Below are 27,233 nucleotides of genomic sequence, written 5' to 3'. Positions count from 1 at the left end.
TGTAGAACATTGACATGTAGAAAGAGTATATAAATATTTGCTCTAATGTAATGTAGAAACACTGGCACGTAGATAGACTGTATATATATTTGCTATAATTTAAAAATATTTTTTACTAAGCATTACTTGCCACATTAAATCTCCTCCTTCCCCTTTCTAAAGGGTAGTATTTGCCACTTAGTAATCCCTTTGCTCATCGACAAAGAACAACAATGAATGCATATATTTTTTCAAGGAAAATTCACCTGGAAAATAGCCAAGATAGAGTGTTTTCTTTTAGAAATGGAATTACTCCATTTGGGATGTTAGCTAAGAAATTTTTTTTTTAAATAGACTACATTAAAAAGCAATATGGAAGAACTATTTAGGTATTTTCTAGTGGTTGAGAATAATTGCTTTGAAAATGAACAGGAAAATTTTTAAATAACTATTTAAAAGGATCCACCAAATGAATTTTCTAAGCTCAAAACTCTGACTCTACTACTATGAGACAGATGTTTATGATTCCTTCTCAACGATGTACTTCTCCCCTAAAAATCAAGTTATAAGAAGCCATTTTTTAAAAACACATTTAAGTTGTTCAATAAATACTTATCCAATAAGGGATATTTTATGGGGGAAAAAACCCACCAGACTAAAAGCCTCTCCTCTTCCCTTAACTGAAAAAAAAAAAACAAAAACAAAAAACACTTGAAAACAAGAACATGTATAGATATGGATTCCCTCACTCAAAAAATTATGTTCAAATAGGAGTCTTTAAAAAACTCTCTTAAGGAGAAGTTTCTCAGATTTCAAATCCCACCTGTTTCTCCCCTTACCTTCCATCCCACTCCCCATTCCCTATATCCAATGCTTGTTGAGGAAAGACTTTTGAGGCAGCCAAAGGCCAAGGTTTGCTTTTCACCACCTACCTCCAAGACAGCAGCAGAATGAGCAAGCGCCCTCTTCAAAGATGCCTGGAGTTCTTCTGGATGTCAGTCCAGGAAAGGTGATGGATAGAAACCAGCTCTGCATTGCAGGGACCCAAGAACCAGCCCCACCCCCAACTGGCTAATTTCAAGAGGGCAGGGGCATCAGTGTGAAAAATTCTTATTAGAAATCTTCTCCAGATGTGACTGGCAATGGGTAATGGGTAATGCAATGGGTGATTTTTGTTGCTGTTCAGTGAAAAAGAAATTATTACAGCTGATTGCATGCAGGAAAAGCTTTATTAAGTCACGGAACTGTTACAATTTTTTTAAACTGCAGTGTAGAATACTCAAACATTTTTAAATGACTTAGGAAACAATTGGTACATATTTAGTAAGCAAGTTCCACTATCACAATTTTCTCTGCTCCCACCCTCAACGCTCAACTATAGAACATTCATTTATTTATGATGTTTAGTATCTGTCTCACAGTCATCTGTCAGAGATTTTGTTGCAAAAACATCTCTTAACAATTAAATACACAATGGGAAGATATGATCAGACATTTACAGGACTCGAAATGTTTAAGAATAATACACAATAATAGGATTACAAGAAGGGCAGTGACATCTTTCAATTCATTTTGCTATTTCCATTCTCTTTTTTAAACATTAATCTCTAAAGTCCGTCCAAGTCCCATCCTTTAAAATGCATCCTGTTCCTTTTTCCTCTCCTCCTCCAATGTCCATATTTTAACAATTCGAGTTCTCTTGCCTGGGGAAAAGAAAAGTTACTAACTCACAAGGGACATTTATTGACATCTAATTGTTACAACCCAAACCACAGCACAAAAGTCAGTCGTGTACAGGTGACACAGCACAATGGGGTTGGTCCATGTTTTCAGCACACTGAAGGAGAAGAGGGTCGGGCTCCTTAAGGCTCAGGGTTCACATGATGATGCACTTGCCCAGCAGCTTCTCGGCGGTCTTGGGGATCTGGGATTTCTTCTGGGGAGGCTGGGCGCCGGCGGCGGCGGCAGGCTTCTTCTCGAAGTTTATCAGCATCTGGAACAGCTCCTGCACATTGATATTCATCTTGGCGGAGGTCTCCAAGAAGGCGCAATTCCACTCCGACGCGTAGGCAGCACCTTCCTTCTCGCTCACCTCCCGGGGGCTCTCATCGCACTTGTTGCCCACCAGGATGATGGGGCACTTTTGCGGGTTGTTGCCTTTGAGTTGACGGATCAGCTCAAAGAGGGGCTTCAGCTCCTCCAGGGTTTGCTTCTTGGTGACGGAGTAGACCAGGATGAAGGCGTGACCCCTGGCAATGGCGAGGCGCTGCAGGCCCCGGTAGCGGCGGCCGCCGGTGGTGTCGGTGATGTGCAGTGCGCCCGCCTTGTGGCTGCAGCCCAGCGCCTGGCGGTAGGTATCTTCGATGGTCGGCAGGTACGCCTCACGGAAGTTGCCGCGCACCCACCTCTGTACCAGCGCGCTCTTGCCCACGCCGGCCGAGCCGAGCACCACCACGCGGAAATCTCTGCTCCTCCTCTGGGGCAGGCAGGTACGGATGACGATCACGGTAGGCAGAGGCCGCAGCCGCTTCATCAGCCGTTCCTTGAGGCCAAAGCAGGAGTTGCCCATGGTTGGGTTTTGGCGGGGAGATGCGTGCACACCTTCTCTGGCACTTGGCCAGCAGTGAGGGATGCCTAGGCAGGAAGAGAGAAAGAGAGGAAGAGTGAGCGATGGGAGTCTAACCCGGAATGGTGTTTTGTCGCAGCGCCTGCCTGGCCCGCCGCTCCCTGGGGACTGGGGGCGGGGGTACGGGGGGAGGTGGGAGGGGTGTCTGCCTCATCTCGCTCCCTAACCCCACCCTCCTCCCACTTCCCTCCTCCCTTCTCTGCGGCGAGCCAGCCACCAACCCCACGCACCTACGGAAGGCAATGCGGGCGGGGAGGAGGGCAGTCTCGCCCCGCACCTCTTCCAATGATACCTTACTGTTACTTTCGCGGTGGCTATGCACCCATTTTTATTTTTCACGCCACACTACTCCACTCTACAGAAGGCCGCAATTACGGACAACTTGCCAACCCTTAAAACACGCACGTCTGAGCTATGTTACCAAACATTTTCTCCCCAAATAAGCCCTCGTTGTCTTCTCTCCTTCGGTATGAAAAATTGTGCGCGTCTCTGACATGGATCGATTACTGCGGGCAAGGTTAGGTTGCTGCAGACATCGCGATCCAGGGTGTGGTCACGGGGGCAGCGAGGGGCGCCAAGGGAGCCCACAGAGTCCAGGATTCGTGAAGCTAACAGACCCCTTACCTGCAGCAACTGTCCCCAGGTACCCGCTTCCCTGACAACGCACCCACCGGTTTCCACCCCCACGATAACCCAGGCTGGTTCGCCCGCTATGCCGCGCATTCATGTGCCCGAAAAAAAAAGGCGGAAGATAGCTTTTACCTCTTTCCGAGGCGGGAACCTCGCGGCAAATTCACTCCTTGCCGGGGTGGGCTTTGGCCGCGGTCGCAGCGGCGGCAAGTAATTGCGTAACCAAGCTCCGAGCTGCAGCTGGCAACCAGTGCGCTCGGAAGCTCGGGGCGAAATGCTCCAACGGGGGGACTGAGGCTGGTTAGCCAGAGCCAGGGGGCGCAGACTGGGAGACTCCACTTGCATGGCTCACGGAGGGGGGATTGGGCTATGAGGGGCTGACCGAGCCCAGACGCACCCCCCACGCAGTCCCCCCGGCGTCCCCCACACGGGTACCCACAGCCCGGACAGGGGCGGGGGTGGGAGGCGGTCCTGAGTTCACAGGTGCCCGCCCATTGAGGGGGCTCTGCTTACAGCGCTGGCGATGCAGGCATTTCTCACCTACTGCATTCCTCACCACTTCTGTGCTTTTGCCCCCTGCGGGGTTAGCCTTTCCCAAGCCTCGCCACCTTCTTTTCACTGTGGAATGGCCAGTTAGAATTCTTCCCACTACTGGTGCCAGACACTTCACCGCATCTCATCCACTTCACTTAGTAAACATTTGTCCGGCGCAAAACCCAGTTTCTGTCTTTGTAGGGGAAGACCAACAGAAGTCTCTTCTGTTACAAGAGACTTCGGAACCTGCCCCCGGTAGGATTTCCTGTTGTATAGACATGTGCTGTGTTTAAGGGTTGAGGGGTATCCTCTACACCCAGCGACATTAAGCAGCTATCACATCCATCATCACTCTGTGTACAATACGTCTCATTTAGTCATCATCACAAAATCCTCACAAGAGACTCGAGACTGGAATGTGGGCAGCCTTCTAGGAGCAGAGAGCGACCCCTGGCTGACAGCCAATAAGAAAACACGGACCGCAGCGCTAGCAACCAGATTTTCCCAACAACCTAAATGAACTTGAAAGCGGATTCTTCTCTGCAAACTGCGCATAAGATCAGACCGCCAACACTTTGATTTTAGCCTTAATTAAGCAGAGAATCCAGTGGAGCCCATCCAGACTTCCGACTTACAGAATTGTGGGTTCTGTGGTTGGGAGTCGTTTTAAGCCACAAAATTTGTGGTAGTTTGTTACACAGCAAACGAAAAGAAAACGAATGCAGCAGGTAAAATTACTTGTTCAAGGCTACAGGGCTCATAAATGACAAACCTAGGCCCAAACCTAGTTCTCCTCACTCCAAGTCTTGTTCTTTTTCTGGTATTATCATTCTGTGTCATTAAGCTGATACACTATATATATATTTATTTATTTATTTATTTATTTATTTATTTATTTTTTATTTTATTTTATTTTTTTTGCGGTATGCGGGCCTCTCACTGTTGTGGCCTCTCCCGTTGCGGAGCACAGGCTCCGGACACGCAGGCTCAGAGGCCATGGCTCACGGGCCCAGCCGCTCCGCGGCATGTGGGATCTTCCCGGACAGGGACACGAACCCGTGTCCCCATCGGCAGGCAGACTCTCAACCACTGCACCACCAGGGAAGCCCTGATACACTATATTTTACTCACTAGTGAAAACATGTTTATAGCTTTTCTTTCTTACCCAAAAGCTCATGCGTGTTAGGTAGAGATCAAGAGCACACGTTTTAGAGGCAGAAAACTAGATTTAGAATGTTTGTGGGTTTTTTCCCTTTTCCTTCTTTTGAGTACATCTTAATATGCCTTTGAGCTGCGGGGTCCTGGAGAAATTACTTTTCTGTAGAAGGGGAACTGATACCTGTGAGAAAGAATTGTGGGGAGGATTTAAGGAGCTACTGCCTGAAGACTAATTAGAAGGCATATAGAATGCAATAGGTAACATAAATGACAGCTTTGACCTTCACATAGTAATACAGAAGTCTGTATACACATAATCCTGTAGTCTTTGAGTATTTTAAGAGTGGCTTTTTGGAAGTGGCAATGATCTTTTTATTTAATCCAAAGAAGAGCAGATTTCAGTCTGGAAAACATAGCAGGTTTGGAGGTAAATAAGTTGATAGAAGAACTTGGGTCGGGGGGAAGTAGGGTGAGAATTCTAAGCATTAATGAAATCTTTTCACATTCCTCCTAAACCACAAGAATCACTCTGTCTGTTGAAATTAGGGCAACTACAAAGTCTTTAGAAATGAGAAAGACTAGAAAAGAGGCTCTGGAAACTGAAACTGACAGGCATCGGTTTATCCCAGAGCAGGCTACTTGGTGCTTGACAAGTTGTCCTCTATATTGGGGTGTAGTTCTAATTATCAGTGAAGTTTCCTTAGTTTACCTGTCTCTCCACCCACTGATTCTAGTTTCATCTTCTGGAGTCTGGAACTGCATTGATCAATCTGCTCCCTTGGATAACTTTATATCCTTTCAGCCATTTGAAGACAGTCATGTCCCATCACTAAGTCATTCATAACATTGAAAGTAGCCTGAGGATCATCTAGCCAAGCCCTTCATTTTGGTGATGAGGAAACTGAACCTCAGAGTCTACGTCATGCCCCGACTCCTGACCAAGCTTACTCTTCTCTCCCTCAGCCTCGTCTTCTGTTTGAAAATAACTGTTCCTTGAGGGGTACGGGTGTCTTTTTCTCCACCGCTTTTTAGATTTTTCCAATTTTTATAATGCACATTTGTTTTTTACAGTAAAAAGAAAACAACTAAAAACTAAAAAATACATGTTTTAAACATAAAAAAAAAGGAAAGAGCTCCTGAAAACACTGATATGGAAGATAAATGAAGATGCCTCTGGAGGCAAGACATTTAAAACAAAGAAATGCCCAAAAAGAAGATGAGAAGCAGAAGGTGGAGGAGGAGGAAGAAGAAGAAGGAAAAAGCTAGGAGGGGGCTTCCCTGGTGGCGCAGTGGTTGAGAGTCCGCCTGCTCATGCAGGGGATGCGGGTTCGCACCCTGGTCCGGGAGGGTCCCACATGCCGCGGAGCGGCTGGGCCCGTGAGCCATGGCCGCTGAGCCTGCGCGTCCAGAGCCTGTGCTCCGCAACAGGAGAGGCCACAACAGTGAGAGGCCCGCGTACCACAAAAAAAAAAAAAAAACTAGAGGGTGTGGAAATATATATTACAAAGCTAAATCCTTCAAATGCCAGAGAGATGAAATTAAGAGATTATAAATAGAATTCACAAGGAATGATGAAAATTTGAAACCATAGCTTCTACATCCAAACCAAATCTTGCACCTCAAAAGCCAGTATAAAATATCTTACCTTAAGAGCCCTAGCCCAGGGAACCAGCACTGTGGTGGGCCAGAAGTGTCCAAGGAATGGGCCACTGAGTAGAGTTCCCTGTGCTTTACAGTAGGTTCTCATTAGTTATCTATTTTATATGTAGTAGTATATATATGTCAATCTCAATCTTCCAGTATATCCCACCCCCCCTTCCCCCTTGCTACATGTATAAGTGATGCACTTTGCCATACAGCAGAAACTAACACTACATTGTAAAGCAACTATACTCCAATAAAAATTAATTTAAGGGCTTCCCTGGTGGTGCAGTGGTTGACAGTCCGCCTGCAGATGCAGGGGACGCGGGTTTGTGCCCCGGTCCGGGAGGATCCCACGTGCCGCGGAGCGGCTGGGCCCGTGAGCCATGGCCGCTGGGCCTGTGCGTCCAGAGCCTGTGCTCCATGACGGGAGGGGCCACAACAGTGAGAGGCCCGCGTACGGCAAAAAAAAAAAAAAAAAAAATTAATTAATTAAAAAAAAAGGAAAGGGCCAGACCAGAGTTCTGGAGCAAATATTGGCTAGTTAGGATCCAGAGTTTGGAGATATATCAGGGAGAAAAGACAATTAATTGAAACTAACACTGAGATGAAACAGATGTTGGAATTATCTGACAAAGACTTTAAAGCAGCCATCATAAGAATACTTCAACAGGCACTTACAAATTTTCTTGAAACAAATAAAAAATAAAAACATTCAGCAAAGACCTAAATAGACGTTTCTCCAAAGAAGACATACAGATGGCCAAGAGGCACATGAAAAGATGCTCAACATCGCTAATTAATTAGAGAAATGCAAATCAAAACTACAATGAGATATCACCTCACACCAGTCAGATTGGCCATCATCAAAAAGTCTACAAACAGTAAATGCTGGAGAGGGTGTGGAGAAAAGGGAACCCTCCTACACTGTTGGTGGGAATGTAAATTGGTACAGCCACTATGAAGAACAGTATGGAGGTTCCTTAAGAAACTAAAAATAGAGCTAGCGTATGATCCAGCAATCCCACTACGGGGCTTATATCTGGAGAAAAACATAGTTTGAAAGGATACATGCACTCCAGTGTTCATTGCAGCGCTGTTTACAGTAGCCAAGACATGGAAGTAACCTAAATGTCCATCAACAGATGAATGGATAAGGAAGATATGCTACATATATACAATGGACTATTATTCAGCCATTAAAAAGAAAGAAAGAATGCCATTTGCAGCACTGTGGATGGACCTGGAGATTATCATACTAAGTGAAGTAAGTCAGACAGAGAAAGACAAATATCATATGATATTGCTTATATGTGGAATCTTAAAAAAAATGATACTAAATGAACTTATTTACAAAACAGAAACAGACTCACAGACTTAGAGAATGAACTTATGGTTACTGAGGGGAAGGGTGGGGTGGGGAGGGATAGACTGAGAGTTTGGGATTGACATGTACACACTGCTATATTTAAAATAGACAACCAGGCACTTCCCTGGTGGCACAGTGGTTAAGAATCCGCCTGCCAATGCAGGGGACATGGGTTCGATCCCTTGTCCAGGAAGATCCCACTTCCATGGAACAACTAAGCCCGTGCGCCACAACTACTGAGCCTGCACTCTAGAGCCCATGAGCCACAACTACTGAGCCTGCATGCCACAACTACTGAAGCCTGTGCACCTAGTGCCTGCACTCCACAACAAGAGAAGCCACTGCAATGAGAAGCCCACATACCGCAACAAAGAGTAGTCCCTGCTCTCTGCAACTAGAGAAACTCCGCGTGCAGCAACGGAGACCCGACACAGCCTAAAATAAATAAATATTTTTAAAAATAAAAAATAAAATAGACAACCAATAAGGACCTACTGTATAGCATAGGGAACTCTGCTCAATACTCTGTAATAACTTAAATGGGAAAAGAATTTGAAAAAGAATAGATACATGTATATGTATAATTGAGTCACTTTGCTGTAAACCTGAAACTATCACAACATTGTTAATCAACTATACTCCAATATAAAATAAAATTTAAAAAAAAGTTCAGCAAAGAAATAAAATGTATAAAAAGGATCTAAATGGAAATTATGGAACTGAAAAATACAATAATAGAAATTTTTTAAACTTTCTGAATGGTCTTGATAGTATAATGGAGATGACATTGGATGAATCAGTGAACTTGAGGGAGGATAAAAAATAAAATTTACTCAATATAAACAATAGAGAGAAAATAGACTGGGGAAAAAAATAAACAGAGTCTCAAGGACCTGTGGTACAGTAACCAAAATCCCAATATTTGTATCATCAGAGTCCCATAAGGAGAGGAAAAAAAGTCTAAATGAGTATGGGAAGAAATTACAGCTGAAAATCTCCCAAATTTGGTGAAAGACACAAAGTTACAGTTCCAAGAAGCTGAGCAAACCCCACCAGGATAATTCCAAGGAAATCCATGCCAAGACACATAATTGAATTCTGAAAACTGAACACAAAGAAAAATTCTTGAAAGCAGCTAGAAATAAATAATATATTACCTGTCAGAGGAACATTATTTCAGATGATGGCAGATATCTCATCTGAAACCACAGATGCCAAAGGAAATGGCATGACATTTTTCAAGTGCTGAAAGAAAAGAACTGTCAACTGCAAACTCTATATCCAAAAATGGTCCTTCATGAAAAAAGACATGTTCAGATGAGAAAAACTAAGAAAATCTGTTGCTAACAAACCTACCCTTAAAGAGTGGCTAAAGGAAGTTTTATAAACAGAAAGGAAAAGATAATTTAGAACTTCATAAAGGAAAGTAGAATATCAAGATAGGTAAAAGAAAAAGTAGGGGTAAATATGATAGACAATCCTTCTTCTGATAAGTTTTTACAATCATGATGATCAAAACAAAAATTATAACACCTGATACTCATGGCAATGATATTAAAAATTGGGGAAGGCAAAGGGACCTGAATAGAAGTAAGGTTTTCATACTTCACTCAAATGGTAATAGATTATGATGTCATATATGCATATTGTAATACCCAAAGCAATAATTTTCTATACAAAGAGATATACTCAAACACACTAAAAATAAATCAAAATAAAGTCCTATAAAACATTCCAGTAACCCACAGGAAGATGATAAAAGAGAAACAGAGGAAAACCAGGAAACAAATAATAAAATTGCATACTTAAGTTCATATATATCAAGAATCACCTTAAATGTAAATGGTGTAAATACACCAATTAAAAAGGCAGATTGGGGCTTCCCTGGTGGTGCAGTGGTTGAGAGTCCGCCTGCCCATGCAGGGGACACGGGTTCGTGCCCCGGTCCGGGAAGATCCCACATGCCGCGGAGTGGCTGGGCCCCGTGAGCCATGGTCGCTGAGCCTGCGTGTCCGGAGCCTGTGCTCCGCAATGGGAGAGGCCACAACAGTGAGAGGCCCGCGTACTGCAAAAAAAAAAAAAAAAAAACAACAACAAAAAAGGCAGATTGGCAGGGTGGATAAAACAAACAAAAGAAACACAAGCCAACTGTATGGTGTTTGAAGTAAGAAGAAATTCACTTCACATTCAATGACATAGGTAGGTTGATTTTACATAGTAAAACAGAATACATGGAAACCAGAATTTAAAAAACACAGTATTATTTACACTCTATAGAAAAGTTAATACTTTGTGTATAATTTACAAAACACATAAATAGTCTGAATGCTGAAAATTATAAAATGCTAATAATAGAAATCAAAGAAGACCTAAATAGATGTATTCATGGATTAGGAGACAACTTAGTAAAGATGTCAGTTCTCTCCAAACTGATCTACAGGTTTGATGAAATTCTTGTCAAAATCCCAGCAAGGAAATTGTAGACATAAACAAGTTCATCCTAAAATTTATATGAAAAGGCATAGTATCTAGAATAGCTAACACTCTTGAAAAAAGAGGAATAAAGTGAAAAGAATCACTCTTCTTGATATTAAGGCTTACAATATAGCTACAATAATCATGGAAGTGTCATATTGGTGAAGGAATAGACATATAGATCAATGGAACAGAACAGAGAACCCAGGAGTAGGCCTACACAAATACAACCAACTGATTTTCGATAAAGGTGCAAAAGCAATTCAATGCAGGAAGGATTGTTGTTGTCTTTTCAACAAATGGTGCTAGAGCAATTGGATATCCATAGACAAAAACAAATAAGCAAACAAAAAAGTCAACTTAAATCTCACACCTTATATAAAAATTATCTTAAAATGGAAATGGACTTAAGCATAAGATGTAAAAATACAAAATTGTTTTTTTGAAAAGAATATCTTCAGGATTTAAGTCTAAGGAAAGAGTTTTTAGACTTGATGCCATTAGCACAGTCCATTAAAGGAAAATTTGATAAATAAAAGGAAAATTAAAACCTTTTATTCTGTGGAAGACCTTGTAAAACTAATGGAAAGAGAAGGAGTACACTGGGAGCTATACTTGCAGGCCACATTTCTGGCAAATGACTAGGATGTCAGAAATATAGAGCTATCAAAACTCAATAATAAAGTCCAATTAGAAAATGGGCAAAAGACATGAATAGACATTTCACTGAAGAAGATATACAAAGAACAAATAACCATATGAAAAGTTTTTTAACATCATAAGCCACTAGAGGAATGCAAATTAAAAGCACAATGAGACCGTGGAATATTATTCAGCCATTAAAAAGAATGAAATAATGTCATTTGCAGCAACATGGATGGACCTGGAGATTATCATACTAAGTGAAGTAAGTCAGACAGAGAAAAACAAATGTCATATGATATCGCTTATATGTGGAATCTTAAAAAAAAATTGATACAGATGTATTTATTTATAAAACAGAAATAGACTCACAGACATAGAAAACAAACTTATGGTTTCCAAAGGGGGAAGGGGAGGGAGGGATAAATTGGGAATTTGGAATTAACAGGTACACACTACTACATATAAAGTAGATAAACAAGGACCTACTGTATAGCACAGGAAACTATATTGAATATCTTGTAATAACCTATAATAGAAAAGAATCTGGAAAAGAATATGTATGATATATATACATTAGTTATATATATATATTCATTTGTTATAAAATTAATGATGCAACTAAACATACAACCCAGCGTACATACCTACTACTACTAAACATACATACCCAGAACTCTTGGGTATTTATCCCAGAGAAATGAAAACTTATGTTCACACAAAATGCACACAACTTTATGTGTGAATTTTGTACACAAATATTTACAGCAGCTTAAATCATAGTAGTAAGATACTGAAAACAACCCAGCCATCCTTTGGCAGGTGAATGGTTAAACTATGGTACATCCATATCATGGAACACTGCTCCAAAAAAAAAAAAAAAAAAAGATAGAGAGAGCGAGAGAGAGAGAATTATTGATACAGGCTACAGTTTGAATGAATCTCAAGAGAGTTATGGTGAGTGAAAAAAAGCCAGTCACCAAAGGTTGTATACTCTATGATTCCATTTATGAAACATTCTTGAAATAAAATTATAGAAACGGTGCTAGTAATAGGGCTTAGAGATGAGGGAAGGGGCATGGAAGGAAGGTGGGTATACTTGTAAAAGGGCAACAGGAGAGATTCTCATGGTGATGGAACTGTCCTGTATCTTGACTGTGGTTGTAGATATGCAAACCTATACATTTGATAAAATTCCATAGCATTAAATGCATACACAGATGAGTACAAGTAAAACAGGGGAAATCTGAATAAGAGCAGTGGATTGTATCAATGTTAACATCCTGGTTGTGATATTGACTACAGTCTTGCAAGATATTACCATCGAGGGAGACTAAGTTACTCAGACTCTCTCTGTATTATTGCTTACAACTGCATGTCAGTCTTCAGTTATCCCCAAGTAAAATCATTAATTTTAAGAGACATTTGCAAAAAAGCCAAAAACAACACATCTCTTGTGGCTCCCTGTTGCCTACAGAATCAAAGTTCAAACTATTTATCTTCAAATTTCCAGCTCCCTACAAACAGATCCCAGATTCCCTTTCAAATCTTACCTTCCGCAAGTCTACACACACTGGCTTAATAACTGGATATTCTTGGGAGTTCCTGTGTCTGCTTCTCCACTCAGTTCATCTTCCAACCCCATCCCCTCATCCACATGCCCCAATCCTGCCCTCCTTCCAGGTTCACCTCCAAATGGCACATCCAGCTGGAGGGAATCCCTCCCTCTGAATTCCCACGCACCTTTTACCTTGTATTATAGCTTTGTATATACTTGTTTTATACTCTCCACAAAGCTATGAGCTTTTCTCAGATGAAACTGAGATTCATTTATCTCTGATTCCCTCACAGATGTTAGTAAGCACCGGCATGTAGCTCTCAGAGGTGACCAGGATGGTGTGGGGCGATGTAGATTCCATTAAGAGGGGTAGAAGTCACTGTAGGAGTTCACAGCTCTTGAGCCAGCTGGCTTCTCTCCAGCTGTGGTTCCACCACCTGTTTATAATTTGGCCTTTAATTCTATCCTTAATATCCTCAACTGATAATAGGGAAATACATGGCAAGTGCTGACATGTTAAAAGCACCTTCCTCAATACCTGGCAACAAGTAGACACTCAAAATGCAGCTGGAGTTTGGAGACCTGGTCTCCAGTTCCTGTTTGCTCATATTCCGCTTGTTTGGACTTAGACAAATAACTTGTTTTCCTTTTATATTCAGTTTCTTCATCTGTAAAAAGGGGTCAAAAGTACCCCTGTTTGAAGTAAGATTAATTGACTTATGTGTGTAAAATTCAAGCAGGGTATTGCTTGTGGAATGTGAATAAGCTAACATCCATTTGAGTCTTTGCTATGAGCCTAATATATTACATGTGTTTATTCATTTGGAACTTATATTATGAGTCCATGAAGTGGAACTAATACTGTCTCCATTTTACAAATGAGGAGACTAGGCACAGAGAGATTAACTGCATGGCAGAGGCTAGGAATTCTGGCTACCTCTCGGACTTGTGTATTTCACACCATGCTGCCTCTCTAGCAGAGACAGGTGGTGATGTTTAGGACCCTCACAATCATAATTTGGGGAATCTGTTTTCTTTCCATTTCTTTCTGGGTTCTTCCCCTCTTTTAAGCTCTGTAGACAACTAATGGCAGTGTGTTCCCTATCTTTCACCAAAAAATAGTATCTTCTTTACAGTTTTCATTTCCAAGATCAGTGTTGCTTCAGACTCTCTTCCTTTAACCCTGCAACGACCTTCTCCCATTCCTATGACTCCTATTCCCAGCCTGACTGCTTTCTCCTAGCACCCTGATGCTTTAAACAGCTCCTTGTTCATAGAGACACTAGCTCCTACCTCATAAAGAAAGGAGGACACCAGATAAAACTCCAGCAGCCCCTAGCCCACACATATCCTGCAGCATTTTCTCTTTTCTCCATCCAAGGCTGATGCCTTCATCTGAGCCCTGGAGTGCTTTTCAACCTGTGGTTCTAGGATCACCTGAATTGGCATCAACTGGGATGCTTGTTAAAAATACTCAACCCAACTTACATGATGCTACACGATTTTTTTTCAATTAAAAAAAAATACACAACCCACATCTACAGAATGAGACTCTATGGGTGACACCTGGGGGTCTGCATTTTTAACAAGGCCCTCAGGTGATTCTGATACAGAAGAAAGCTTGAAACTACGTTAGCACCTTGCTTAATCCATCATCCCATCTCTGACCTAACAGAATGAGTGAAGGGGGGTCAAAAGGTAAAAGGAAAGAAGAGATAAAAACAAGAAAAAAGAAACACAAGAGGAAAAGCAAAACTGGAGGAGAAAATTTTGAGTATGATTTTGAATACGTTGAAGTGGAGATGCCTGTGGGACACACAGGAGACTATTTCTAGTACTCAGTTGGAACTATTGAATAGAACTCCAGGGAAAGATGGATATAAATCCACTATATTTAAAATGGATTTCTTGTAAATATATATATATATATATATATATATATATATATATATATATATATATAGTTGGATCTTCTTTACTCTGTCTCTGTATTTAAATTGGTATATTTAGACAATTCATATTTAATATGATTATCGGTGGTTAGACAGATTTCATGATTATATTTCCTGGAACAAGAACTGGAAACCATGGTTTGCAATGGATTTCTGTGCTTCTCCCAGATTCAAGAGAGAAAATTTTAATACCAAAGTGTTGACATTCTTGGGATATTTCAATGTATTAGGCAATTTTCTTAACTTCTCTATCTTCATCTGTAACATTGGGATAATAGTGGTATCCTACTCTATAGAGTTCTTGTGAGTAAATAATGAGTATTTCATGAGTAAATACATATAAAATGCTTGGGACAGTGTCTGGACATAGTAATCACTCAGTAAATGTTAGCTATTCCCACTTACGGGGACAATAGGGCTAAATATTAAAAAAAATAAAAGGTGTACAGGTTGGAAAGGAAGAAATAAAACTGTCTTTGTTTGAGGGTTACATGACTGTCTATGTACAAAATCCCAAAGAACTGACAAAATAAAAAACCCACTTGAAATGGGTAAATGACTACAGCAAGGTCACACGATACAAGGTAAATGTACAAAATCAATTGCTTTCCTTCATACCAACAATGAACACTGGAACTTGAAATTACTAACACAGTACCATTTACATTAGCATCAAAAACCTTGAAATACTTAGGTATAAATCTATCTAAATATATATAAGATCTATATGCATAGAAATAAAAATCTCTAATGAAAAAAGTCAAAAAGATCTAAATAAATGAAGAGATATTCTGTGTTCATGGATTAGAAGACTCAATATTGTTAAGTTGTCAATTCTGCCCAACTTGATTTATAGATGCAATATGATCCAAATTAAAATCTGAGCAGCCATTTTGTGGATATCAAACAAACTAAAGATTATATGGAAAGGCAAAACAAACAAACAGAAAACAAAACTAAATAGCCAACACAATACTGAAGAAGAATAACAAAGTTGAAGGACTGCAATTACCCAACTTCAAGACTTACTGTAAAGCTATAGTGATCAACATGGCATGGTATCTGTGTATTCTGCTATTGTTGGATAAAGTATTTTATAAATGTCAATTAAGTCTAGTTGATTAATGGTGCTGTGTCAGTTCAACTGTGTTATTACTCAGTTTTTGCCTGCTGGATCTATTAATTACTGAAGGGGTATTCAAGTCTCCAAATCCGTAATAATGGATTTGTCTATTTCTCCTTGCTGTTCTATTAGTTTTTGCCTTGCATGTTTTGATGTTCTGTTGTTAGGTACACACACATTAAGGATTGCTATGTTTTCTTGGAGAATTGACTCCTTTATCATTATGTAATGACCTTCTTTATCCCTGATGATTTCCCTTGTTCTGCAGTCTAATTTGTCTGAAATTAATATAGCTGTTTCAGCTTTCTCTTGATTAGTGTTACTATAGAATATCTTTCTCCATCCCTTTACTTTTAACCTATCTGTGTCTTTATATTTAAAATGGATTTCTTGTAAACATATATATATATATATAGAGAGAGAGAGAGAAGGTTGGATCTTCTTTATCTACTCTAACAGTCTCTGTATTTTAATTGGTATATTTAGACAATTCATATTTAATGTGATTATCAGTATATTTGGTTTAATATCTACCATGTTTGTAGCTGTTTTATATTCATTGTACTTTATTTTTTCCCTCTTTTTCTTCCTTCTCTGGTTTTAACTGAGCATTTTATATAATTCCATTTTCTCTCCTCTTAGCATATCAATTTATAATATACATTTATAACAAATTTAAGTCCACTTTCAAATAACACTTCAAATGAAAGGCAGGTGACCTATAATATTCCCAATTAATCCCTCTCATCCCTTATAAATTTATGTCACTCCTTTCACTCATCCATATGCTATAATCACCTAATGCATTGTTACTATTATCACTTTGAAGTTATCTATTAGATCAATTAATTAAAAAACTTATTTTACTTTTATTTATTCCATCTCTAATGCTCTTCTAGTCTTTATTTAAATCTGAAATCTGAGGAAAAGCTTTAGAGAACATGCTGTCTGGAGAGAACCTTGAAGGGACAAGAGGCTATTGGGGAAAAGACGGACGGAAGAATGATGCCAAAAGGGCACAGAGCCAAGAAAGCATCTATGGATGAAATAGTAGTTGAATTGGAATCCCTCCTAGAAATAATCTGTGGTTTAATTACCTCATTTCCTAGGTGAGTAATCTGCCCAAGTTTACACAGCTAGAAAGTTGCAACACCTCCCTTGCCCCTGCTCCCAATTCTCTCTGTGCCACTAAGTTCTATTAAAGTAGCAGGAAAGAGCTGCCTACAAAGAGAGGACTAATTATTAAAGAATGAAAATAATTTTCCCCATTAAAAACAAGAAGCACATTTTATGCCCCTTTTAAGTTAAAAAGTTTAGTTTTGCAGCATATTCCCCTTTGATTTTTTCCATGTGCACAATGTTTCCACTGCAAAATACTCATTGCCTAAACAAAAGCATTCTTTGTACAAGTCCATAAAGAGAAATAAGTTTTCACCCCATTGTGTTATTTCATCAGGACTCTGCATTTTTTTTTTGTAGAACACAATGGTATATACTCCTTCTTTCACTGTTTTCAAACAAAATCATGTTTCTGCCAGTTGAATTCGGCAAGACTGAATTTTTAAAAGAATTTTAAAATATTATAACTGTTTTAGATTCACAGAATTATCACAAAGATAGTAAAGAGAGTTCCCATATACCCCACAGCCAGTTTCCCCTATTATTATTATTTTTTATTATTTTTTTTTTTGCAGTACGCGGGCCTCTCACTGTTGTGGCCTCTCCCGTTGCAGAGCACAGGCTCCAGACGCGCAGGCTCAGCGGCCATGGCTCACGGGCCCAGCCGCTCCACGGCATGTGGGATCCTCCTGGACCGGGGCACGAACCTGTGTCCCCCACATCGGCAGGCGGACTCCCAACCACTGTGCCACCAGGGAAGCCCTCCCCTATTATAAACATCTTACATTTGTATGGTACATTTGTCACAATAAATGAACTGATATTGATACATGATTATTAACTCAAGTTCATTTTTTATTAAGATAGCCTCATTTTCTTTCCTAATGTCCTTTCTGTGTCTCAGGATCCCAGCCAGTTTACCACATTACATTTAGTTATCTCCTTAGTTTCCTCTTGGTTGTGAGTTTCTCAGACTTCCCCTGTTTTTGATGACCTTGATAGTTTTGAGGATTATTGGTCAGATATTTTGAAGTCTCTCAAGTGGGGTTTGTCTGATGTTTTTCTCATAATTAGACTGGGGTAATGTTTTGGGAGGAGGACCACAGAGGTACAGTATCATTCCCATCATACCACATCAAGGGATACACCATCAACATGACTCATCACTGTTGACGTTATCCTTGATCACCTGGTTGAGGTGGTGACTGTCAGGTTTATTCACTGTAAAGTTATTCTTCTTTTTCTCCCTTTCCATCCTATACTTATAAGCCTGCTTTTAAATGTTAAGACTAATTAATGAAATTCCAGAGGCTGGTCTTAAAAATGAAGTCTTTACAATTAGCAAAAGGATTCTCAGAAAAGAGCAAGAAGAGGTTTCCCTTCCCCTGTACCAACTGTGGGAGAGCTATTTCCTTCTGACTCATGAAGATTGCATGAAGAATCTGATTTGATAAAGCTTTAAATTGACAAGACTCACAAGAATGTTACTTTTGTTTTCCTGTACAATATGGAGATGTGAATATGTGTAACTTTCCAATTGGTTCTGCTCTTTGCTAATGTACATTTGTCCTTGGCCACATAAGGTGAGAATACTGTAACATATCATAGAAATAATGTAGGAATCAAATGCAGAGATTAACAAAGGACTATGAGAATATTGGAAAAAAGAACAATTTCAACCAGGCAACTTGAGGACAGTTTCATGAAGGGTAGGACATGTGAGTATGGTTTTAAGAGATAGAGGCGGCTGAAGGAACATCACGTGCACTAACACGAAAAAGGAAAGGACAAGACATAGGAAATGGAGAGCTAATATCTGAGCACACAGGATGGGCAGAACTTTTATACTAGGCTAAAGAGTTTGCACCTTATTCTATGAGCATAGGTGTGGGGGACATTGAGATTTTGGGGTAAGGAGAGTAATATGATCATGTCTGAGTTTTGGAAAAGTAACTGGCAACTGTTTAAAGGAAACTGGAAGGATAAAAACTTAGAGAAAAACAGCAGTTATAAGGGCTTCCCTGGTGGTGCAATGGTTAAGAATCCGCCTGCCAATGCAGGGGACACAGGTTCAAGCCCTGGTCCGGGAAGGTACCACATGCCATGGAGCAACTAAGCCTGTGACCCACAACTACTGAGCCCACATGTCACAACTACTGAAGCCTGAGCGCCTAGAGCCCGTGCTCCACAAGAGAAGCCACCGCAATGAGAAGCCCACGTACTGCAACGAAGAGTAACCCCCGTTTGCTGCAATTAGAGAAAGCCCATGCACTGCAACAAAGACCCAATGCAGACAAAAATAAATGAACTAACTAAATTTTCTTAAAAAAAGGAGAGGAGCTTCAAGATGGCGGAAGAGTAAGAAGCAGAGATCACCTTCCTCCCCACAAATACATCAGAAATACATCTACATGTGGAACAACTCCTAGAGAACACCTACTGAATGCTGGCAGAAGACCTCAGACTTCCCAAAAGGCAAGAAACTCCCCATGTACCTGGGTAGGGCAAAAGAAAAAAGAAAAAACAGAGACAAAAGAATAGGGACGGGACCTGCACCAGTGGGAGGGAGCTGTGAAGCAGGAAAGGTTTCCACACACAAGGAAGCCCCTTCCTTCGCAGGCGGAGACGGGGGAAGCTTTGGAGCCACAGAGGAGAGCGCAGCAACAGGGGTACGGAGGGCAAAGTGGAGAGATTCCTGCACAGAGGATCAGTGCCGACCGGCACTCACCAGCCCGAGAGGCTTGTCTGCTCACCCGCCGGGGCAGGCGGGGTCTGGGAGCTGAGGCTTGGGCTTCAGTTGGTGCACAGGGAGAGGACTGGGGTCAGCTGGGTGAACACAGCCTGAAGGGGGCTAGTGCGCCACGGCTAGCTGGGAGGGAGTCGGGGGAAAAGTCTGGAGCTGCCGAAGAAGCAAGAGACTTTTTCTTCCCTCTTTGTTTCCTGGTGTGCAAGGAGAAGGGATTAAGAGCGCTGCTTAAAGGAGCTCCAGAGACTAAAAGCACGGACCCCAGAGACGGGCAGGAGACGCTAAGGCTGCTGCTGCCGCCACCAAAAAGTCTGTGTGCGACCACAGGTCATTATCCATACCCCTCTTCTGGGGAGCCTGTGCAGCCCGCCACTGCCAGTGTCCCGTGATCCAGGGACAACTTCCCCGGGAGAACGCAGGGCGCGCCTCAGGCTGGTGCAACGTCCCGCCGGCCTCTGCCACAGCAGGCTCACATCGCATCCGTACCCGTTCCTCCTCCCGGCCTGAGTGAGCCAGAGCCCCCGAATCAGCGGCTCCTTTAACCCCATCCTGTCTGAGCGAAGAACAGACGCCCTCAGGCGACTTACACACAGAGGTGGGGCCAAATCCAAAGCTGAATCCCAGGAGCTGTGCTAACAAAGAAGAGAAAGGGAAATTTCTCCCAGCAGCCTCGGGAGCAGCAGATTAAATCTCCACAATCAACTTGATGTACCCTGCATCTGTGGAATACCTGAATACAAAATGACCAAATTGAGGAGGTGGACTTTGGGGGCAAAGATATATATATATTTTTCCCTTTTCCTCTTTTTGTGAGTGTGTATGTGTATGCTTCTGTGTGTGATTTTGTCTGTATAGCTTTTCTTTTATCACTTGTCCTAGGGTTCTGTCTGTCTGTTTTTTGGGGGGTTTTTTGTATTACTTTAAAAATTGTTTTTCTTAATAATTATTTTTTATTTTAATAACTTTATTTTATCTTCTTCTTTCTTTCTTTCTTTCTTTTTTTTCTCCCTTTTATTCTAAGCCATGTGGATGAAAGGCTCTTGGTGCTCCAGCCAGGCGTCAGGCCTATGCCTCTGACGTGTGAAAGCCAAGTTCAGGACAGTGGTCCACAGGAGACCTCCCAGCTCCGCGTAATATCAAACGGCGAAAATCTCCCAGAGATCTCCATCTCAACACCAACACCCAGCTTCACTCAATGACCAGCAAACTACAGTGCTGGACACCCTATGCCAAACAACTAGTAAGACAGGAACACAACCCCATCCATTAGCAGAGAGGCTGCATAAAATCATAAGGCCACAGACAACCCAAAACACACCACCAGACATGGACCTACCCACACGAAAGAAAAGGTCCAGCCTCATCCACCAAAACACAGGCACTAGTCCCCTACACCAGGAAACCTACACAACTCACTGAACCAACCTTAGCCTCTGGGGACAGACACCAAAAACAAAGGAAACTACGAACCTGCAGGCTGTGAAAAGGAGACCCCAAACACAGTAAGTTAAGCAAAATGAGAAGACAGAGAAACACACAGCAGATGAAGGAGGAAGGCAAAAGCCCACCAGACCTAAAGAATGAAGAGGAAATAGGCAGTCTACCTGAAAAAGAATTCAGAATGATAGTAAAGATGATCCAAAATCTTGGAAACAGAATAGACAAAATGCAAGAAACGTTTCACAAGTACCTAGAAGAACTAAAGAGCAAACAAACAGTGAAGAACAACACAATAAATGAAATTTAAAATTCTCTACAAGGGATCAATAGCAGAATAACTGAGGCAGAAGAATAGATAAGTAACCTGGAAGATAAAATAGTGGAAATAACTACTGCAGAGCAGAAAAAAGAATGAAAAGAATTGAGGACAGTCTCAGAGACTTCTGGGACAACATTGAACACACCAACATTCAAATTATAGGGGTCCCAGAAGAAGAAGAGAAAAGGAAAGGGACTGAGAAAATATTTGAAGAGATTATAGTTGAAAACTACCCTAATATGGGAAAGGAAATAGTTAATCAAGTCCAGGAAGCACAGAGAGTCCCATACAGGATAAGTCCAAGGAGAAACATGGTAAGACACACATTAATCAAACTATCAAAAATTAAATACAAAGAAAAAATATTAAAAGCAGCAAGGGAAAAACAACAAATAACACACAAGGGAATCCCATCAGGTTAACAGCTGATCTTTCAGCAGAAACTCTGAAAGCCAGAAGGGACTGGCAGGACATATTTAAAGTAATAAAGGAGCAAAACCTACAACCAAAATTACTCTACCCAGCAAGGATCTCATTCATATTTCATGGAGAAATTAAAACCTTCACAGACAAGCAAAAGCTAAGAGAATTCAGCACCACCAAAGCAGCTTTACAACAAATGCTAAAGGAACTTCTCTAGGCAGGAAGCACAAGAGAAGGAAAAGACCTACAATAACAAACCCAAAACAATTAAGAAAATGGGAATAGGAACATACATATTGATAATTACCTTAAATGTAAATGGATTAAATGCTCCCACCAAAAGACACAGCCTGGCTGAATGGATAAAAAAACAAGACCCATCTATATGCTGTCTACAAGAGACCCACTTCAGACCTAGGGACACATACAGACTGAAAGTGAGGGGATGGAAAAAGATATTCCATGAAAATGGAAGTCAAAAGAAAGCTGGAGTGGCAAGTCTCATATAAGACAAAATAAGACTGTGAAATAAAGACTATTACAAGAGACAAAGAAGGACACTATATAATTACCAAGGGATCAATCCAAGAAGAAGTTATAACAATTGTAAATATTTATGCACGCAACATAGGAGCACCTCAACAAATAAGGCAAATAATAACAGCCATAAAAGGGGAAATTGACAGTAACACAATCGTAGTAGGGGACTTTTACACCCCACTTTCACCAATGGACAGATCATCCACAACGAAAAGAAATAAGCAAATACAAGCTTTAAATGATACATTAAACAAGATGGACTTAATTGATATTTATAGGACATTCCATCCAAACAACAGAATACACATTTTTCTCAAGTGCTCATGGAACATTCTCCAGGATGATCATATCTTGGGTCACAAATCAAGCCTTGGTAAATTTAAGAAAATTGAAATCACATCAAGTATCTTTTCTGACCACATTGCTATGAGACTAGATATCAATTACAGGAAAAATTCTGTAAAAAATAGAAACACATGGAGGCTACACAATACACTACTTAATAACTAAGAGATCACTGAAGAAATCAAACAGGAAATCAAAAAATACCTAGAAACAAATGACAATGGAGACACGATGACCCAAAACCTATGGGATGCAGCAAAAGCAGTTCTAAGAGGGAAGTTTATAGCAATACAATCCTACCTTAAGAAACAGGAAACATCTCGAATAAACAACCTAACCTTGCACCTAAAGCAATTAGAGAAAGAACAAAAAAACCTCAAAGTTAGCAGAAGGAAAGAAATTATAAAGATCAGATCAGAAATAAATGAAAAAGTAATGAAGGAAATGATGGCAAAGATCAATAAAACTAAAAGCTTGTTCTTTGAGAAGATAAACAAATAGATAAAGCATTAGCCAGACTCAACAAGAAAAAAAGGGAGAAGACTCAAATCAACAGAATTAGAAATGAAAAAGGAGAACTAACAACTGACACTGCAGAAATAAAAAAGATCATGAGAGATTTCTACAAGCAACTCTATGCCAATAAAATGGACAACCTGGAAGAAATGGACAAATTCTTAGAAATGCACAACCTACAAAGACCGAATCAGGAAGAAAGAGAAAATATGAACAGACCAATCTCAAGCACTGAAATTGAAACTGTGATTTAAAATCTTCCAACAAACAAAAGCCCAGGACCAGATGGCTTCACAGGCAAATTCTATCAAACATTTAGAGAAGAGCTAACACCTATCCTTCTCAAACTCTTCCAAAATATAGCAGAGGGAGGAACACTCCCAAACTCATTCTACGAGGCCACCATCACCCTGATACCAAAACCAGAAAAAGATATCACAAAGAAAGAAAACTACAGGCCAATATCACTGATGAGCATAGATGCAGAAATACTCAACAAAATACTAGCAAACAGAATCCAACAGCACATTAAAAGGATCATACACCATAATCAATTGGGGTTTATTCCAGGAATGCAAGGATTCTTCAATATAAGCAAATGAATCCATGTGATACACCATATTAACAAATTGAAGGAGAAAAACCATATGATCATCTCAATAGATGCAGAGAAAGCTTTCAAGAAAATTCAACACCCATTTATTATAAAAACCCTTCAGAAAGTAGGCAGAGAGGGAATTTTTCTCAACATAATGAAGGCCGTATATGACAAACTCACAGCCAACATCGTCCTCAATGGTGAAAAAATAAAACCACTTCCATTAAGATCAGGAACAAGACAAGGTTGCCCACTCTTACCACTATTATTCCACATAGTTTTGGAAGTTTTAGCCACAGCAATCAGAGAAGAAAAAGAAATAAAAGGAATCCAATCGGAAAAGAAGAAGTAAAGCTGTCACTGTTTGCAGATGACATGATACTGTACATAGAGGATCCTAAAGATGCTACCAGAAAACAACTAGAGCTAATCAATGAATTTGGTAAAGTAGCAGGATACAAAATTAATGCACAGAAATCTCTTGCATTCCTATACACTAATGATGAAAAATCTTAAATTAAGGAAACACTCCCATTTACCATTGCAACAAAAAGAATAAAATATCTAGGAATAAACCTACTTAAGGAGACAGAAGACCATTATACAGAAAATTATAAGACACTGTTGAAAGAAATTAAAGATGATACAAATAGATGGAGAGATATACCATGTTCTTGGATTGGAAGAATCAACATTGTGAAAATGACTATACTACCCAAAGCAATCTACAGATTTAATGCAATCCCTATCAAACTATCACTGGCATTTTTCACAGAACTAGAACAAAAAATTTCACATTTTGTATGGAAACACAAAAGACCCCAAATAGCCAAAGCAATCTTGAGAAAGAAAAACAGAGCTGAAGGAATCAGGCTCCCTGACTTCAGACTATACTACAAAGCTACAGTAATCAAGACAGTATGGTACTGGCACAAAAACAGAAATATCGATCAATGGAACAGGATAGAAAGTCCAGAGGTAAACCCACCCACATATGGTCACCTTTTCTTTGATAAAGGAAGCAAGAATATACAGTGGAGAAAAGACAGCCTCTTCAATAAGTGGTGCTGGGAAAACTGGACAGCTACATGTAAAAGAATGAAATTAGAACACTCCCTAACACCATACACAAAAATAAACTCAAAATGGATTAAAGACCTAAATGTAAGGCCAGAAACTATCAAACTCTTAGAGGAAAAGCACAGGCAGAACACTCTATGACATAAATCACAGCAAGATCCTTTTTGCCCCACCTCCTAGAAAAATGGAAATAAAAACAAAAATAAACAAATGGGACCTAATGAAACTTAAAAGCTTTTGCACAGTAAAGGAAACCATAAACAAGATGAAAAGACAACCCTCAGAATGGGAGAAAATATTTGCAAATGAAGCAACTGACAAAGGATTAATCTCCAAAATTTACAAGCAGCTCGTGCAGCTCAATATCAAACAAACAAACAACCCAACGAAAAATGGGCAGAAGACCTAAATAGTCATTTATCCAAAAGAAGATATACAGATTGCCAACAAACACATGAAAGAATGCTCAACATCATTAATCGTTAGAGAAATGCAAATCAAAACTACAATGAGATATCATCTCACACTGGTCAGAATGGCCATCAAGAAAAAATTTACAAACAGGGCTTCCCTGGTGGTGCAGTGGTTGGGAATCCGCCTGCCAATGCAGGGGACGCGGGTTCGTGTCCCGGTCTGGGAAGATTCCACATGCCGCGGAGCGGCTGGGCCCATGGGCCACGGCTGCTGAGCCTGCGTGTCTGGAGCCTGTGCTCTGCAGCAGGAGAGGCCATGATGGTGAGAGGCCCGCGCAAAAAAAAAAAAAAAAATTACAAACAATGAATGCTGGAGAGGGTGTGGAGAAAAGGGAACCCTCTTGCGCTGTTGGTGGAATGTAAACTGATACAGCCATCATGAAGAACAGTATGGAGGTTCCTTAAAAATCTAAAAAAGGAATTACCATACGACCCACCAATCCCACTACTGGGCATATACCCGAGAAAACCATAATTCAAAAAGTGTCATGTATCAAAATGTTCATTGCAGCTCTATTTACAATAGACAGGACATGGAAGCAACCTAAGTGCCCATCAGCAGATGAATGGATAAAGAAGATGTCGTACATATATACAGTGGAATATTACTCAGCCATAAAAAGAAATAAAATTGAGTTATTTGTAGTGAGGTAGATGGACATAGAGGCTGTCGTACAGAGTGAAGTAAGTCAGAAAGAGAAAAACAAATACCGTATGCTAAAACATATAAATGGAATCTAAAAAAAAAAAAAAGGTCATGAAGAACCTAGGGGCAAGATGGGAATAAAGATACAGACCTACTAGAGAATGGACTTGAGGACACGGCGAGGGGGAAGGGTAAGCTGGGACAAAGTGAGAGAGTGGCATGGACATATATACACTACCAAACATAAAGTAGATAGCTAGTGGGAAGCAGCCACATAGCACAGGGAGATCAGCTCGGTGATTTGTGACCACCTAGAGGGGTGGGATAGGGACTGTGGGAGGGAGGGAGATGTAAGAAGAAAGAGATATGAGGACATATGTATATATATAACTGATTTACTTGGTTATATAGCAGAAAACTAACACACCATTGTAAAGCAATTATACTCCAATAAAGATGTTAAAAAAAAGAATAGGAGGAGAAAATTTAAAAAAAAAAAATGGAAAACTTTTGGAGGCAGAATAGACAGGATTTGGACCAATACCGTAGTTAACAGTAGCAGAGACTGGCAGGATGCTCACCAAAGCCATCTCTTCTTCCTAGGCCCACAGCTGGACTCCATTCCCGGCCTCCATTCTATTAGCTGGCAGCATGCAACTGAGTTCCAGGTGGACAGAAAGGTTACGGATGAAAGTCAGGGATGACACTTCCAGGCCCATCTCACTCTCTCTCTTTCTCTTTTATCTTCCGCATCATACTGGAATGGAGTGAACTCCCAAGTTCCCAACTCTGAGAGCCATGCATTGTAGATGGTAGAACCACCGGGTAGACGGAGCTGTGTTTCCTGAATCACTGCTTTGAAAAGAATGATCCAACCTGCTAGACCTTGAGACAAGTGAGAAGTAAACTGCTTTCCTGTTGAGCCATGACATGCTTGGGCCTGTCTGCAATCACAGCATGGCTTAGACTACCCTAACCAAATTAGAAGTTGGTACTTTGAAGTGCATGCTCCCATAACAGAAGACTAAAGCATGTGACACTGACTGTGTGAGGAAACAGGTACTGGAGACGGGCAGGCTGGGGAGTCCTGTTTTGCTATGGCAAAATATTTGATAAAACTGTTGCCTGAGTCACCGTGCAAGGGATTGCGGTGTGCACTGGTGAACCTTCACAGGAAGCCTGCAGGCACCAGTGGCTCCTGAACCCCTGATTTAAGGGGCTAAGGGGCAGTCCTTGGGTTGGAGTGAAGCCTGAACTGCATACATACAGTACTTCATATCAAATGTTGAAAATGCCAATTG

General features: G+C 40.7%; 1 protein-coding gene across 1 annotated transcript; it reads right to left on the bottom strand.

Moving 5' to 3' along the window:
* Positions 1–1,855: 1,855 nt before the first annotated feature.
* On the bottom strand, positions 1,856–26,711 carry DIRAS3 (DIRAS family GTPase 3; the record flags this gene model as incomplete). The annotated part of the gene is made up of 2 exons (XM_082864790.1): positions 26,477–26,711; positions 1,856–2,613 (listed from the first exon to the last, which is right to left on the bottom strand). Exons 1-2 carry the CDS (start codon positions 26,520–26,522, stop codon positions 1,856–1,858), a joined length of 804 nt encoding a protein of 267 aa, XP_082720916.1. The 5' UTR covers positions 26,523–26,711.
* Positions 26,712–27,233: the final 522 nt, after the last annotated feature.

The sequence above is a fragment of the Leucopleurus acutus genome (genome assembly GCF_964270905.1).
Source record: "Leucopleurus acutus genome assembly, chromosome: 2".
In the NCBI taxonomy this organism is placed as follows: domain Eukaryota; kingdom Metazoa; phylum Chordata; class Mammalia; order Artiodactyla; family Delphinidae; genus Leucopleurus; species Leucopleurus acutus.
This window is presented reverse-complemented; position numbering and strand designations above follow the sequence as displayed.